Source organism: Epargyreus clarus, unplaced genomic scaffold (assembly GCF_041222505.1).
Source record: "Epargyreus clarus isolate Ecla_fem2 unplaced genomic scaffold, WU_Ecla_fem_2.2 ptg000025l, whole genome shotgun sequence".
NCBI classification, from domain to species: Eukaryota; Metazoa; Arthropoda; class Insecta; order Lepidoptera; family Hesperiidae; genus Epargyreus; species Epargyreus clarus.
The window spans coordinates 3,021,529-3,038,946 of NW_027332232.1; the positions used below are offsets into that span (position 1 = coordinate 3,021,529).

General features: G+C 37.3%; 1 protein-coding gene across 1 annotated transcript in view; it reads left to right on the top strand.

The window, feature by feature from the left end:
* LOC140752719 (uncharacterized) overlaps positions 1 to 17,418 on the top strand; it is a 41,252-nt gene that overhangs the window by 13,599 nt on the left and 10,235 nt on the right. The window contains exons 25-32 of the mRNA XM_073087053.1: positions 3,423 to 3,540; positions 3,838 to 3,998; positions 4,229 to 4,279; positions 5,100 to 5,217; positions 5,515 to 5,675; positions 5,905 to 5,955; positions 15,743 to 15,860; positions 17,082 to 17,230. Coding sequence (XP_072943154.1) covers positions 3,423 to 3,540; positions 3,838 to 3,998; positions 4,229 to 4,279; positions 5,100 to 5,217; positions 5,515 to 5,675; positions 5,905 to 5,955; positions 15,743 to 15,860; positions 17,082 to 17,230 — 927 coding nt within the window. The remainder of the gene's footprint in view (positions 1 to 3,422; positions 3,541 to 3,837; positions 3,999 to 4,228; positions 4,280 to 5,099; positions 5,218 to 5,514; positions 5,676 to 5,904; positions 5,956 to 15,742; positions 15,861 to 17,081; positions 17,231 to 17,418) is intronic.

Genomic DNA, 17,418 nt, shown 5'->3' on the forward strand with positions numbered 1-17,418 from the left:
AGGACACTCGTCCCTGATCATAGCCTCAATTTATCTCCCCGCCCATAAAGCCCCTCTCCAAAGCGACTTGGAGGCCCTCCTCTCGCTCGGAGACTCTGTCGTACTATTTGGAGATTTCAATTGTAAACATACCGTTTGGGACAGTCGTCTGACTAATACCAACGGTAATAAACTCCTAACCATTTCCCGCGCACTGGACTTTGATATCTTCTCTCCAATAGCGCCAACCCACTACCCCGATCGGGAAGACCAAGAACCCGACGTGCTGGATTTCGCCCTACTCAAAGGCGTCGCGCTCAATACAAGAGCGATCGAAACATTGGACGATCTGGGCTCAGACCATCGTCCAGTCTCTCTCCAGTTAGGTCCCTATGATCCAACTCCCCATACTTCCTCGAAAACCTTCACCAACTGGGAAGGGTACGAGAAATCTCTTACCTCGGCCATAGAGGCCCCCGATTCACCGTATGCTATTCCCCCAGGCTACCTTGTTAGCACGGACAAAATAGACAGTTCGGTCAACTCACTCACCCAGCTAGTTCAGACTTCGCTTCATGACAACGCGAAGGTGGTAGAGGTCCCGAACCGCAAACTACCTCGCGAGGTCAGGAAGCTAATCCAAACTAAGAACGCAGCCCTCAGATGGGCCGCTAAGTATCCCACCCCTGTCCTTAGGAGGCGCGCTAACGCCCTACAAAGGAAAGTCAGATCCCGGCTAGCCGAACTGAGGGTCTCCAACTGGAACTCTCTCATGGAGGATATCCAACCTTCTCATGAGGCATTCTACAAAATCGCTAGACGATTTCGTACCGAAGCCTTTTCTAGCACTCCCCCTCTCACGCGTCCCGACGGCAGCATAGCCTTCGAGGACACCGAGAAGGCCGAATGCTTCGCAGATAGCATCGCTGCGCAGTGCTCCCCCAGCACTCAACCGTGCGACCCTATCCACATTAACAAGGTGGAGGAGGAGGTCCTTAAAAAGATCTCTCTCCCTGTCACCTCTGCTCCCATTAAAATCACTACAGACGAGGTCCGGACCGTCATCCGCGGTTTGAAACCTCGCAAAGCCCCAGGTTCGGATGGTATCTCCAACCTGGCGCTTAAACACTTCCCCGAGCAGGTACTGACCCTTCTGGTCATTATCTTCAATGCCTGCCTCGACCTCAGCTTCTTTCCAACAGCCTGGAAGACAGCAACTGTTATCGGTATTCCCAAGCCTGGGAAACCGAAACATATTCCCTCCAACCACCGCCCCATTAGCCTCCTCAATGCAATGGGCAAGATTTTCGAACGGGTGATCCTCGTTCACATAAGAGGACACCTCTTCCCAATAGATGCTCCCCCACTCATCATTCCTCACCAATTTGGCTTTCGCCACCAGCACTCGTGCCCCCAACAAGTCCACCGCATTGTCGAGTACATCACAAGCGGGTTTTATCCAAGACGTAACAAGACACTAGCAGTCTTCTTCGACGTCGCCAAGGCTTTTGACAAAGTCTGGCATGGAGGACTGGTATACAAGCTATACCAATCTGGTCTTCCTGATCGCCTAGTCCGCATCGTGGCTTCCTACCTTCAGGACAGAACCTTCCGCTACAGGCACGAAGGTATCCTCTCTTCACCACGCCCCATAACAGCCGGAGTCCCTCAAGGCTCAGTGCTCGCTCCCACATTATTCATATCGTACTCCAACGATATTCCTATCCCCAAAAATGGGGTGCAGCTATCACTCTTCGCCGATGACACCGCTCTTTACATCCAAGGGCAAAAGGAGTCATCTGTCCTCACCAAACTCCAACGCTCGGTCAACGAGTTAGGAGATTGGTTTAGGAAATGGTGCATCGAAGTCAATGCGGAGAAAAGCTCCGCAATGCGCTTCGACCACAAACGCAGGCGCTTAAACAACCTGCCCTCCGTCAAATTACTTGGGGCCCCCATTCCATGGAGGCCCACAGTAAAATACCTAGGAGTTACCCTTGACCCGGGCCTCACCTTTAGACCCCACGTCTCTAAGGTCACCCATACCGCCCGCTCTTACATGAGCCGCCTCAACGCCATGATTGGCAGACACAGCAAGTTGTCAGCCAGGAATAAGCGAACGCTGTATAAGGTTTGCATTCGACCGGTGTTAACATACGCCTCTCCAGTCTTCGCTCACGCGAATCCCACCATCCTAGACAAACTCCAGGTCATACAAAATCTTTTTTGTCGTCGGGCACTTAATGCCCCCTGGTATGTCAGGAACGCTGACCTCCACCGCGACCTGGAGCTCGCTCCAATACAACAAGTCCTTAGACAATTCTCTGAAGCGTTCTTCGTCCGCTCAGAAAATCATTCCAACCCCTTAATCAAGGGTGCAGCGGACTATGCTGCCCCTCTTCCTACCCGCTACAATTGCCGTCGGCCAAGAAATATCTTGACCGACGCTCCTAACAAACTCTCCACCGATGTGGAGAATCTTCTGGCCGCCCACAGGGGCGTACAACTCTCCATAGAGAATCGTCTTCCCGACGATTCTAGTCTTATTCACGATACGTTGACACCTTCAGTGTCATCTATCCAGCGGTCGCTCTCTAGGGAGCGCCGCTAGCGCCTCTCGGTCCGCAACGAGAGGTCGGTATCCGATGTCGGCTGTACGGTCCCCTTGGACGAATGCCTTTAAAGGAGTTTTTTAGTGGGATGGTCCTCCCTTCAGGAGGACCTTTCATTCAGCCCCACACGACGCAGGCACCGGCCGTCGCGGCCTGTAAGTGCTTGGATGCATTTTTTACTCCTCCCTCTCCGTAGAGGGTCAGCCCTTTTTCCACCTACATCTGGGCGCCAAAAAAAAAAAAAATCAGTGGCTGGCGATCCTCTTACTAACCTAACCTAACATCACAGGGATTATAGGAGCGGCTGAAAAACAGCGCTACTCGAATGTCTGATTCTGAGACAGCAGTGCTGAGCCGAATTCCGTTTGTCATATTAATAATACTGTAAATGCACATTTATTCTGTGTATAAACTGTGGTATTGTCGCAATACACGTTTATTATTCTAATTATTCTTAAATTATTCGTTATTTTAATTATAAGTACAATTTTGATGTACAAAATTAACAATTTATTAATTCATTTGCTTAAGTTGCGGTTAAAAAAGTTCCCCGCTTTGATTAAAACTTAATTGAAAATACAAAGAAATATAAGAAAGTATAAATGAATTAAGTACTCGCCCGAACTTAATTACAGGAGAATTTCACATTTTTAAATTATTAATTTATAAAAAAGTAAATTTCCAATGTTCACTACTTAATTTAAAATAAATTATCGTTAATGAATATTATTAATTTATTATTAAATTCAAATTATAATATTACGAAAAGTAAATTTGTTACATTGTTGTTGTTGTTGTTGATCTTACATTGTTATTATACTCGTATTTCAGTGGAGCCTACTGAATGCACGACAAGAGACAACTACCCCGGCAGATGCGTAAACTACTATCAATGCAATCAAACAACCAAAACTATCATCGAAGATGGCTCTTATTTAATTAATATCAGGTAGATGCATATTTTGGACTCTTATAAAAATCATGATAAACTGTACTTAAAACAACATTTAGTTTGTAACAAAAGGTGTTTTTGTTATGGGGTTTCTTTTACCATTTGTTCTTCAATCTGAAGGTAGTAGAACCTGCATCACCGCGACACCTGTTTCTGCCTTATAACAGCAGTCTTATACGCTGCTGTATTCTGCTTTGGGTGATAGTGATATAGTGATAAGATACTTTGGTAACAGTGATAAGATTTTGGGTAAATTATATTAACTGTTGGCAATAAATGCCCGACTTCTTCCAGATCATCCCAGTGTTCTAGCATCTACCACGTGTGCTGCAGACTGACTGATCTGACCGCCACGACGAGCAGTAAGGACCCATCCACTGCACCTGTCTCTGGTGGTGAAGGTAACACTAAATCACCTACTCCCAGGGACACGAGGAAACCAACAAACGGACAAGGTATGGAATGCCAGATCCGTTTGTAGTTAGTTTCTGAAAGTACCACCGCTGCCCCAACACCATATCTACCTTACTACAGCAGCTTAACACTGCTACTGTAAGTGTAGAAAAGCATGTGGCTGTCCTCAAGTAGGTCTCTCATCCCATGTGAAGCTGATTTAAGATGTGGTTGATAGGCAGCGAGAGAAATGAACGTTAATCACATGTTAATCATTTAATCCAAATTCCAGGTTATCCAGGTGCGTCTCCTCCAAAACTAGACTTGACTCCAACGAAAACTGGTAGGTATAAAAGCTGTGACATGATAAAAAATGAATTAATGAAATTTGAAACCTGCCTGCATGCATTATCTACCAATAAAGGAGTTATTCAATGCTAATAATGAAACACAATTAAACTCTAAATAAGTACCTACACACTCCCACACACGCACTCTCTGCCTCTCTCTCTCTCTCTCTCCCTCACACACACACGCACACATACACACTTGGATTACAAAACCCAGGAGATACCTCAGTGGCTGGCGATCCTCTTACTAACCTAACCTAACACCACAGGGATTATAGGACCGGCTGAAAAACAGCGCTACTCGAATCTCTGATTCTGAGACAGCAGTGCTGAGCCGAATTCCGTTTGTCATATTAATAATACTGTAAAATGTACATCTATTCTGTGTGTAAACTGTGGTATTGTCGCAATACACGTTTCTTATTCAAATTATTCTTAAATTATTCGTTATTTTAATTATAAGTACAATTTTGATGTACAAAATTAACAATTTATTAATTCATTTGCTTAACTTGCGGTTAAAAAAGTTCCCCGCTTTGATTAAAACTTAATTGAAAATACAAAGAAATATAAGAAAGTATAAATGAATTAAGTACTCGCCCGAACTTAATTACAGAAGAATTTCACATTTTTAAATTGTTAATTTATAAAAAAAGGAAGTTTCCAATATTCACTACTTAATTAAAAATAAGTGATCGTTAATGAATATTATTAATTTATTATTAAATTCAAATTATAATATTATGAAAAGCAAATTTGTTACATTGTTGTTGTTGTTGTTGATCTTACATTGTTATTATACTCGTATTTCAGTGGAGCCTACTGAATGCACGACAAGAGACAACTACCCCGGCAGATGCGTAAACTACTATCAATGCAATCAAACAACCAAAACTATCATCGAAGATGGCTCTTATTTAATTAATATCAGGTAGGTGCATATTTTGGACTCTTATAAAAATCATGATAAACTGTACTTAAAACAACATTTAGTTTGTAACAAAAGGTGTTTTTGTTATGGGGTTTCTTTTACCATTTGTTCTTCAATCTGAAGGTAGTAGAACCTGCATCACCGCGACACCTGTTTCTGCCTTATAACAGCAGTCTTATACGCTGCTGTATTCTGCTTTGGGTGATAGTGATATAGTGATAAGATACTTTGGTAACAGTGATAAGATTTTGGGTAAATTATATTAACTGTTGGCAATAAATGCCCGACTTCTTCCAGATCATCCCAGTGCTCTAGCATCTACCACGTGTGCTGCAGACTGACTGATCTGACCGCCACGGCGAGCAGTAAGGACACATCCACTGCACCTGTCTCTGGTGGTGAAGGTAACACTAAATCACCTGCCCCCAGGGACACGAGGAAGCCAACAAACGGACAAGGTATGGAATGCCAGATCCGTTTGTAGTTAGTTTCTGAAAGTACCACCGCTGCCCCAACACCATATCTACTTACTACAGCAGCTTAACACTGCTACTGTAAGTGTAGAAAAGCATGTGGCTGTCCTCAAGTAGGACTCTAATCCTATGTGAAGCTGATTTAAGATGTGGTTGATAGGCAGCGAGAGAAATGAACGTTAATCACATGTTAATCATTTAATCCAAATTCCAGGTTATCCAGGTGCGTCTCCTCCAAAACTAGACTTGACTCCAACGAAAACTGGTAGGTATAAAAGCTGTGACATGATAAAAAATGAATTAATGAAATTTGAAACCTGCCTGCATGCATTATCTACCAATAAAGGAGTTATTTAATGCTAATAATTAAACACAATTAAACTCTAAATAAGTACCTACACACTCCCACACACGCACTCTCTGTCTCTCTCTCTCTCTCTCTCCCTCACACACACACGCACACATACACACTTGGATTACAAAACCCAGGAGATACCTCAGTGGCTGGCGATCCATTTATCCCACCTAACACCACAGGAATTATAGGAGCGGCTGAATAACAGCGCTACTCGAATCTCTGATTCTGAGACAGCAGTGCTGAGCCGAATTCCGTTTGTCATATTAATAATACTGTAAAATGTACATTTATTCTGTGTGTAAACTGTGGTATTGTCGCAATACACGTTTATTATTCTAATTATTCTTAAATTATTCGTTATTTTAATTATAAGTACAATTTTGATGTACAAAATTAATAATTTATTAATTCATTTGCTTAACTTGCGGTTAAAAAAGTTCCCCGCTTTGATTAAAACTTAATTGAAGATACAAAGAAATATAAGAAAGTATAAATGAATTAAGTACTCGCCCGAACTTAATTACAGGAGAATTTCACATTTTTAAATTATTAATTTATAAAAAAGTAAATTTCCAATGTTCACTACTTAATTAAAAATAAGTGATCGTTAATGAATATTATTAATTTATTATTAAATTCAAATTATAATATTACGAAAAGCAAATTTGTTACATTGTTGTTTTTGTTGTTGTTGTTGATCTTACATTGTTATTATACTCGTATTTCAGCAGAGCCCACTGAATGCAGGACAAGAGACAACTACCCCGGCAGATGCGTACATTACTATCAATGCAATCAAAATACAAAAACTATCATCGAAGATGGCTCTAATTTAATTGATATCAGGTAGATGCATATTTTGGACTCTTATAAAAAAAATCCAGTTTGTAAGTAGTTGATAAGTGTTTTTGTTATCGGGTTTTATTCACCATTTATTATTATTATTATTATTTTTAAACTTTATAGACCAAAACATAATTATGGAACAAAAGGCGGGCTTAATGCTAAAAGCATTATCTTTCAGCCAATCTTTGGGCTGTACAGAAAATAATTCTTCATTCTGAAGGTGGTAGAACCTGCATCACCGCTACACCTATTTCTGCCTATAACAGCAGTGCTATGCGCTGCTCTATTCTGCTTTGGATACATACTTTTCTGAGGCGTTCTTGCTTAGTCCTCATTGGTAGCAATGCATCTAGGATCGACCTGAGGTAGGATTCTCATCATCTTTTCAGGTGCTAAGGTGAGGGGCTGTATCCACTTACCATCAGGTGGCGAGCAAGCCCTTTGCTAATTCTACATTAAAAATCTATGATTGTGATAAGATTTTGGGTGAATTATATTAAGTGCTAGCCAATAAATGCCACGCTTCTTCCAGATCATCCCGGTGCTCTGACGCCTTCCACGTGTGCTGCAGACTGACTGATCTGAAAGACACTTCGAGCAATAAGGACACTTCCACTGCACCTGTGTCTGGTGGTGCAGGTAACACTGTACCACCTGCACCCAGGGACACGAGGAAGCCAACAAACGGTAATACAGGATAGGACAGGGCATAGATTACAGTAGATGCCTATGTGGTTCGACTCCGGAGGCACCAACGCTATATCTATTTCTATCTAATAACAACAGTGTTAAGCGCTGCTGTGTTCTGGTTAGAAGGGTGTGGCAAAGGAGACATTTTTGTCGTTTTTGGGCGACCTCAAGTAGGAATCTCATCTTATCCAGGGTTGAATACAGCAGTCGCCATTTACCATCAGATGGACTGCATGCTCGTCTGCTACTTATGTTATAAAAAAACCGTTCCTGCTGGCGCTGCTAAGCTCTTGTTTAAAGAGTGTGGAATATGAGATACACTGATATGAGGCGTTGAAATTTAGTCGTCAAAAGTATGAAAGCATGTGACTGACTGTAGATATGACACTTATCTAATGTGTGTGTTGATGACAGATGCCATGTGCAGAAATGGTCACATACTATGAGGTAGACGGCTAGCACGTCCGCTACTTCTATATAGTACAAAACCAGTATACTGGAGTAGGGCTGGAACGACAGGATATTAAGAAATCCAAGTTAATAGCAATAAAACCGCAAAAACCATCTGCATTAATTACAATTTAAGAAATGTAGCATTGAATGAATGTAAGCTCTCTTTTAAAGGAGGTTATAACTTGTTAATCTTTTAATCCAAATTTCAGGTCGTCCAGACACTTCTCCTAAGAAATTTGACTTGACTCCAACCAGAGTCAGTAAGTATAAAAATAATACAATAAAAAGATATTGGATGTAGTCAAATTCAAACTCACACTATCTAGAAATTCAAAAATGGTCTTACACGTTGAATTTCTACATTAAAAGACAGTTACGTCATAGTAAAGAAAGAGTAGTAGGTTTGCTAAGGCCGCTCGGCGAGATAATTACCTACTCTTGCAGTGATGCATAGGGTTGTCACTTTTATTTTTAATTAAATACCAGCTGAGCCGGCAAAATTTTTATTGCCTCAGAATTTAGTTATGAAATTTCATGTTTACTCACCTTTTAAACCTTCCCTGCCTTCCACAAATTATTTTAAACTAAAATTAACTAAAATGAGTCCAGCCGCTTTCAAGTTTTAGCGAGACTAATGAACAGCAATTGATTATTATATATATATAGATTATTTTCGTATTTTGACAGCACTAGGGTTTAAATAACGTAATATAATGAAATGTTGTACCAATTCATAAATGGGTTGTAAATAAAATACGTCTTAAATATAAAATACATATTTAAATAATTATAAATTGGGCACAAAAAAAACAAATGTTTCGATTCGAAACATGGGCAGGGCATTAAAATAACTTAAGCATAAATGGCTTTTTTTTTCAAATACTAAGTAAGCGTTATTTTAGTAGTATCACAGTATACCTATCTAAACACCTTATATGACGAGTATTTTTATTTACTGTCGTGTAGCACATTGTATATATTTTGTTAGTAAATACATAACTTGTACGAAGTAAACACACCCATAATCGGAAAAATTACATATCTGTGAACTCAAATGCTAAATTCAGAAAACAGAATGCGCGCGATCATACGCGTGGCGCAGCCCGTACTGAGGCAAATCTCGGCCACTCTCCTCTATTTGATTGTGTGCGTAAAAAGTGCGTGCTTACTAGTGAATGCAATCCCGACTCGAAATCGTAAAGTCGAGATTAGAAATATCAATCCCGCGGGATCCCGAGATTTTCGTGATCTCGTCTAGTTAAAAAAAATCACATCACTGTAAATGGTGAAAACTACTTCTTGGTTATAATGAGGTTAAATAAAACAAAATATTATTGGAATCAAAAGCCTTTATCCTTTAATTTAACTAAACTAACAAAATAATTAACAGTTTTACTAAAATAATCAAAATAATGTATAGAATAGTTAGATATTAAAAAGTATTTATGGGTGATTTTGAAAATAACTTCTTAAAAACAAAGTGCGCACCGCTAGCGTCGTGAGCGGATGTGTGTAACATCGCTGACCATTGCCGCCTAATCCCGTCAATCTCGAACGAGATCTCGTCATATTATGCTTCGGGATTGATCCCGAAAAATTACACGGGATCTCGCGAGATCGGGATTGCATTCCCTAGTGCTCCCACGGCGCCCACTACTTACGCACACATTCAAACCGGCGGAGGCCGATTTGTATGAAGCTGTGCTACTACTCTTTCTTTACTATGGTTACGCCCCCTAGAAATGCAAAAAACCATTGTCCCATACACCAGCTGAACCTGGATGATCGACCACATTACATTTAGAATGACACTACATTAATAATGGTGTAGTGAATGAATAAATAAAAAAATGAATAAATGTAAGGTTGCGTTTATTCAATAAATTAAGTGAAGAATAATTGTTTGAACCATTGAATAATTTATTGCAAGCTTTTATTGTTTTGCATATTAAAATAAGTTAATGATACTTTTATAGCAATATTATTACTGATCTAATTCCGGTAACATAGTAATAATTTAAAAATCAATTACGTTAATAATAATCAATTAATTCAAAATTAATTAATAATTAATGAATATTATTATTGTAATCAAATTATAACAATATGACGACAATATAACTAATACATTTCTAAATAATCACACTGGTATTTTATATCTATTTTCAGCAGAGCCCACTGAATGCACGACAAGAGACAACTACCCCGGCAGTTGCGTATACTACTATCAATGCAGTCAAGAAACCAAAACTATCATCGAAGATGGCTCTTCTTTACTTGATATCAGGTAGAGGAGTGTTTAAAATCTTGATTAACTATTAAAATTTAGAAAATCAAAACAAATTAGAAACGAATTCAAAATAAAAAGTATGGAAATTCCATCTCTATCTATCGCTGGGACGTCTTACCCCCCGGGCGCACATATATTGCGGCAATGTCAACATAAGGGCGGTGGGCAGGAATTTCGGGTCTCGAGGGTACCCTCTTTTCCCGGGCAGATTCTCAGGTGGTCAAATGCCCCCTGGATTTTTAATTTTTATTCATAATAGTATAATGTTATTTAAAACATTGTAATATAACGAACAAGTATAAAAAATGGACCAACCCCACTGTTTAGTGGGTGGTTCGGTACTTTAAATTCCATCGCCCTTCCTTCTTGACGGAAACATCTTATGAAGTGGTCGTAGCAAACCGCAAACCGTATTCGTGAACCAGCTTTATACACCAGAAAATAGTATCTTTTTTTTTCAAAAAGTCCTATTTAATAATTATTAGATAATGAAAGTTAATTTTCTTCCAGGTCATCCCGGTGCTCTAACGGCCTCCACGTGTGCTGCAGACTGACTGATCTTACTGCCACGGCGACCAGTTCCACTTCCACTGCACCTGTGTCTGGTGGCACAGGTAACACTACACCTGCTCCCAGGGACACGAGGAAGCCAACAAACGGTAATGCTAAGGACTGTGGTAGACCCTTTTATCATTTGTCTTTGGAGACACTGACACGAAGAAGACAATCACATCACACAAAATCACAAATCAATCACAATCACAAACATCACAAACATCATCATCACAATCACAAGTTAATGATTTTATCCAAATTTCAGGTTTTCCGTATCCACCTCCAAAACTAAATTCGACTCCAACGAAAATTGGTACGTTAATACGTACCAATTTTCGTTGGAGTCGTGCTAACAAACGAATTGATTTACTTATTGACAATTGTAGTCCATTATAGTCTAAATACAGGGCCTATTTTTACAACTGTAGCATTACCATGAGTTGGCATAAAAACGCCACTATAGAAATGGTAAATAGAAAACTATTGTCATTTTGCTAGTGAATAACATAACTACTATCGTTACGGTATTTCTTGACAACGTCTGTCAAATTAATGACTCATGGGACCGAATTTGTATGGCAATAGATCATAATGACATTCGCTAGCGATTTGATTTCGATAGGTTTTTTACGTATCGATTTACGTCACTACGGATTTTAGTTCTACGAGTAACCACCAGAAGCGCTGTACAATTTTTCATACATTTATTTTACGCAGTCGCTAGCGAGTAATACTTTTGTAAACTCATGGTAGTCCTACTGATTACTAACAAGCAAATTTCCGTGAGTAGCTCATTTTGATGAGACACTCAACTTTTTCTCTTACAAATATTCTCGACTGTGGTAGCTCACAGGGGTAGCAATGATAAAATATGTCGATTTTACAATTCAAAAATAGGTACTAACTGTGGATATTTTTGTTAAATCTGAATATTATTAAAATAAGTATATTAGTAATACAAAATGTATGGTTTCATCGGAGTCCCCTTCTTTCAATACATTTTAACACCGATATTTTGGTTACAAGGTTATCAAAAATAACCGCTAACCAGCGAATATTTTCAATGTTGCTTACATATATAATAATTTAACAGCCATATTGTCCTACAAGTTACGTTACACAAATCAATCAACGCCGCTAATCAAAGCCGGGGAGAGAAAATTTTACACCAAATTAACTAAAGTACAAGATTTTAAAATCATGCATGCGCAGAGCATTATTTTTTAATCATATTCTGGACTGATTTTTTTAATGCACCCATTTGCAATATATTTTTGAAATATTTAATTTGATATAAAATACGTTTCATCTATTAACCAGCATGGTGAAGGTCGTCCTATAGTGGGATCCTCTACTAACTAAATTAGGTAACAGGGCGCTACAAGCTTTTAAAAAAATCTTATACTAGAATCATAGATTAGTAAAGATACTTCGCCGCCTTGAAATTGAATGAAGCCTCAAACGGCTTATTTTAGTAAGTTCTTTTTATTAACTCTTGACAAATAAAAACATTCTTAGAGAAAATTTACGAATAAATAACGAATACTGCGTAATTTACATAATAAATAAATAATTATTTCAAATATTTTAGGGACATTTTAGCACGGAGACGTGGCAAAACTGTTTTACGCAACTATTTCAATTCTCAAAACTGGGTACATTTTCTTGTTAGGAGTGAGTAATCTTTACTAATCTATGACTAGAATGATAATTACAAATATTTATGATATTATTAAATTATTATTCACATTTTAGTCCAATCAAAAATCTATCACTTTTTATTAATAATAATAATAAATTTATATCAAACGTTTTTAATATAAATTTATTTCTACTTACCTGAGTTACACCGGCATTCATGCGCAGAGCATTATTTTCTATGTATCAGGTATCACTCATGTGTGTCGAACATAAGCGTGAATATATTTCTAATCACCACAATAGACCACAAAAAAAAATGTGATCTGTTATATGTGCCACATAATTATTAAGGATTTTTTTGCGTAATTTTCTTTGTGAAACCCATACATTTCGAGAGAAAACAAAAACAGTAAAAAATATCTATATATAAATTGTTACTATTGAAGAAAAATTTGTGGTTCAACTACGGCGGCACCACCATCACACCTATTTCTGCCTCATACAACAGTGTAGAGCGCTGCTGTGTTCTGGCTTGAGAGGTGTGGTAAGGGACATACTTTTCCGAGGCGTTCCAGCTTAGTCTTCAGGGGTAGCGGCATATCTGTAGCCGAACTCAGGTAGGAATATCTAATCCTATCTGGGGTTGATTACAGATGTGCATAGGCGGCAGTAGCCACTTACCATCCGGTTGACTGCATGCTTGTCTGCTACTCCCATATTATAAAAAAATTGCGCAAATACTTAAGTAACTTTAATCATAATAAGCATTTGAATTGCTTATTTTACAGGGTGAATAAATAGGTAAGTTAACGGGTTTTTTTATCGCACACACACAACTTGTAATTTTTCAAATAACTCTCACCAAAGAGTACACATAACGGTAATGACACACATAATTGAATTTTCGAATTGTGAAATTATTCACGTCTGATACGGAATTTTAATGATTGAATATTCAGCGATTTATTTAATTATTCACGTTATTACAGAATCACAAATCACGAATGAGAAAAATGAGGGAGATGAAGATGAGAGTCATTCTAGTAGCGAAGAAGATTCATCAGATTTATCACATTCGTCAGATTCATCTGATGAAGAAGTAGCCTTTCATCATCATCATCATCATCATCATCATCATCATTTTTCCTATAAATGTAAATAGATTTTCACCGCACTTTTATTAGCTTTTAGTATTTGTATATATAACCGCATCCTTGACCTCGATTTTTACCCACAATTAAAAATTTAGAACAAATAATCACGAACCGATGACAATACACGATTTTAATAATTTTATCCCCTTCTACTCATCAGGATTGTCAGGAATCAGGATTAACGATTTTCCTTTTGCGACTTTAGCGAAGTTTTAGTTTTTTTAATCTATACTATTTAAGTTAATTGAAAATAAAGTTATTTAAGTTCCGAAATAGAATGTTTTCAATGTATGTATATTTTTTGTATTATATTATATATTTTTATTAAATGTTTGTCTTTTTATTTTACAATAGAAACACAAAAATTAAATTACTTGTCAGACTAGTAAAAAATCCTGCTTTCTTGTAGGATATTGTTTCTAAAGACAAATAACACACTAACCTATTATGTAATATTGTACAACCCTTAACAATAACAATTATATAATAATCATCATCATTACTGTCGCTCTAGTGAGTAAAGGTCTCCTCTCTGGTTGAGAAAAAATAGGCCATAACGTTTTCCTTCGCCGTTAATGCAAGTGACAATTAAGTTATTAATTTATTAGTGCGAGGTATTTTAACCTTGGAGCCCTCAATAGAGACCGAGTTACAGCCACTAGACTATCACTGCTCCTTAAATTGTATAAATATTAACTAAGTAAAAAATAAAAAAATAAAAATTTAAAAGCAATATTAAAAAAAAAACTGAAATTCATGTCAAATATGTCGACCAGACTTGTCTTTCCTTACGGTGACCAAAAAGCTAGCGGTCACTTTTGTTAACGAGAGGTAAACCTTCAAAAGGTGCGGTGGGATAATTACTGCATTAAAACCTCCCCCGTGACCGTCCTTGACGCTGCGTTGAGGACTCCATGATCTCCAAAGGAACGCAACCGGAGTCGTCCCAGCATCTTGCTCTACCCTATTGAGCAAAAAACTCGCCAAACCCTCTCGTTTGTACGACGGTATGCAGCCACACATACCGTCGTCCTTCCCGGAGTCGCTTTTCGGGCGGTTCGAGCTTCTATTCTTGCCAGCCGCGACCCCCAGACCCTTTTAGTCGCCTCTTACGACAGACAGGGGATACCGTAGTCTTATTCTAGTCCCGGAACTACAGGGAGAAAAGATAAATACTAGCAGTCCAGCAAGGGAACGCCAGCGATTTGGGAACCATGCCTCACACGACTACTTTAGATGGTTTATTTTATTGATAGTGATTATTGTATTTATAATTATTATTTTGGTGTATGTTTACATTTTAGTTATAATATATGTGTTGTTAATATTTTTTTATAATAATGTAATAATATAAAATAAATAATATATTTGGTTAGTAATTATTTTTGATGACCTCGTTACGTATACATTACTATACATGTTGGAAGAGACCCCTCTTTCATTAAACTATACAAGTTATGTCACTTTTTTAAGAAAGTTAATAATTATTTTGAGATAAAAAAAAAACACAAATACATATTTGAGAATCGTCAAAGCGATTTATTTTATCCCTTTTACCCCTGTGACCTACTACAATTAAGAATTTTTGTAAGAGAAAGAGTTAATATCTCATCAAAATGAGCTACTCGCGGAAAATTACCTCGTCAATAAATAATTAATTCTAAAATAAGGCCCTGGATTTATCTATTCTATGTACAATTTCGATTAATTTACTTATATATGAATAATGAATATATGTTCAATTTATGGCTACAAAAAGTATTCACCTTGAAATGAATAAATTTGACTAAGAATGAATTAATGCAAAGATGGAAAAAAACATGAATGAATTTATTTTTTTAAATGCATACAGGTTTCTCATTTAAAAAATATATATAACAATCATGGTAATAATTTCATATAAAATAATTACATATTAAATCTAAAATAAATTAAGCTTGCAATGTTAATAAATAAAAAAATATGAATAATCAATTTATTAAAATTCAAATAATTATTTATATAATAATGATTAGCAAAGTTTTAAATTACCTTACACTATTATAAAATATCTATTATATTTCAGTAGAGCCTGAAGAATGCACGACAAGTGACAACTACCCCGGCAGATGCGTATACTACTATCAATGCAGTCAAAATACCAAAACTATCATCGAAGATGGCTCTTCTTTAATAGATATCAGGTAGATAATTTCGGCTTTTCTATATTGATTATTTATCTGCGTGTACCGTTCACTACGTAGTAGGAACTAAGATAACAGTTTTGGGGGGAAAAGTAGCGTAATAAAACCAATCCCGATGAGTGTCGGTTTTACACTAATTTATTTAAGTAGAATATGTAAAAATGATGACTGTGAAATTATGGGAGTGTGCATGAAATGTCTATATGTGTGCACTTACATACAAAAAATTGCCAATACGCATTATTGGCATCACGTGTACGTGCAGTAGCTCGTACAATGCGATTTTTTTATACTCAGTTAATTTATTAAGTAGTTATTGGTCAACATTGAATTATTGTTTTTATAGTTGATTTTGTAACATTGTTTTGAATTAATTTTATATTTTTAGAATCCATTGATAATATTTGCATGACTTTTTTTATTATTGCTTTACTGCCATTTGTTGATGACGATTACAGTACATTAATGCATTATTGTAATTAATAATAATAATAACATCATTTAAACAAGACAATTGCAACAGTACATTTTTTTAATATAAAATTGAATGTTTAGAAATGATTATCGTGTTGCTAATTTAATTAATAAACATTATCTACTTTATTTTAATTAATTGGAAAATTAGGGCAATAAACTACCTGGGGTTACCTGTAATCATAGATTAGTAAAGATGATTCACTCGTAACAAGAAAACGTAACCAGTTTTGAGAATTGAAATACATAGTTGCGTAAACAAGTGTTGCCACGGCTCCGTGTTAAAATGTCCCTAAAATACGATATAATTATTTATTTATTATATAAATTACGCAGTATTCGTTATTTATTCGTAAATTTTCTCTAAAAATGTTTTTATTTGTCAAGAATTCAAAAACAGAACTTACAAATAAGCCGTTTGTGGTCATTCAATTTCAAGGCGGCGAAGTATCTTTACTAATCTATGCCTGTAATGTTAGTTTTAAGGATATTAAATAAATAAATTAAAATACTAGATAAAACATATCCAATAACTACAAAAAGATTTAGAAATTCAATATTAATGTTAAGCATCGTGGAGTTTCTTTCGCCTGTTCCCGTCAAAAACGTTTTGCAAAATGGTGGTAGCAATGATTGTGAACCCTTTTCCTGAATACTTTCTCTCCGCACTAGTAATGTCTTCCAAAAAAATAAGATTTCCATAAATTCGTTCCTATGTATGTTAACTAATGAAAAATACTCTTCCAGATCATCCCGGTGCTCTAACGCCTTCCACGTGTGCTGCAGACTGACTGATCTGACTGCTACTGCGAACAGTTCCACTTCCACTGCACCTGTGTCTGGTGGCACAGGTAACACTACACCTGCTCCCAGGGACACGAGGAAGCCAACAAACGGTAATGCTATCTGTGCTAAGGGTAACCTGTGGGGTATGGGTATGGGTAGGGGTATGGTTTGACTCTAAGTCACCACCACGCCTTCTGCTTCAGCAATTAAAAATTGCCGTAGTAAGGTGTTGCTGTATTATTGTTTGCGTTTTCGTAGCGTTTCAACCGTCGTTGACGTCGTCTAAACATGTGGTTGA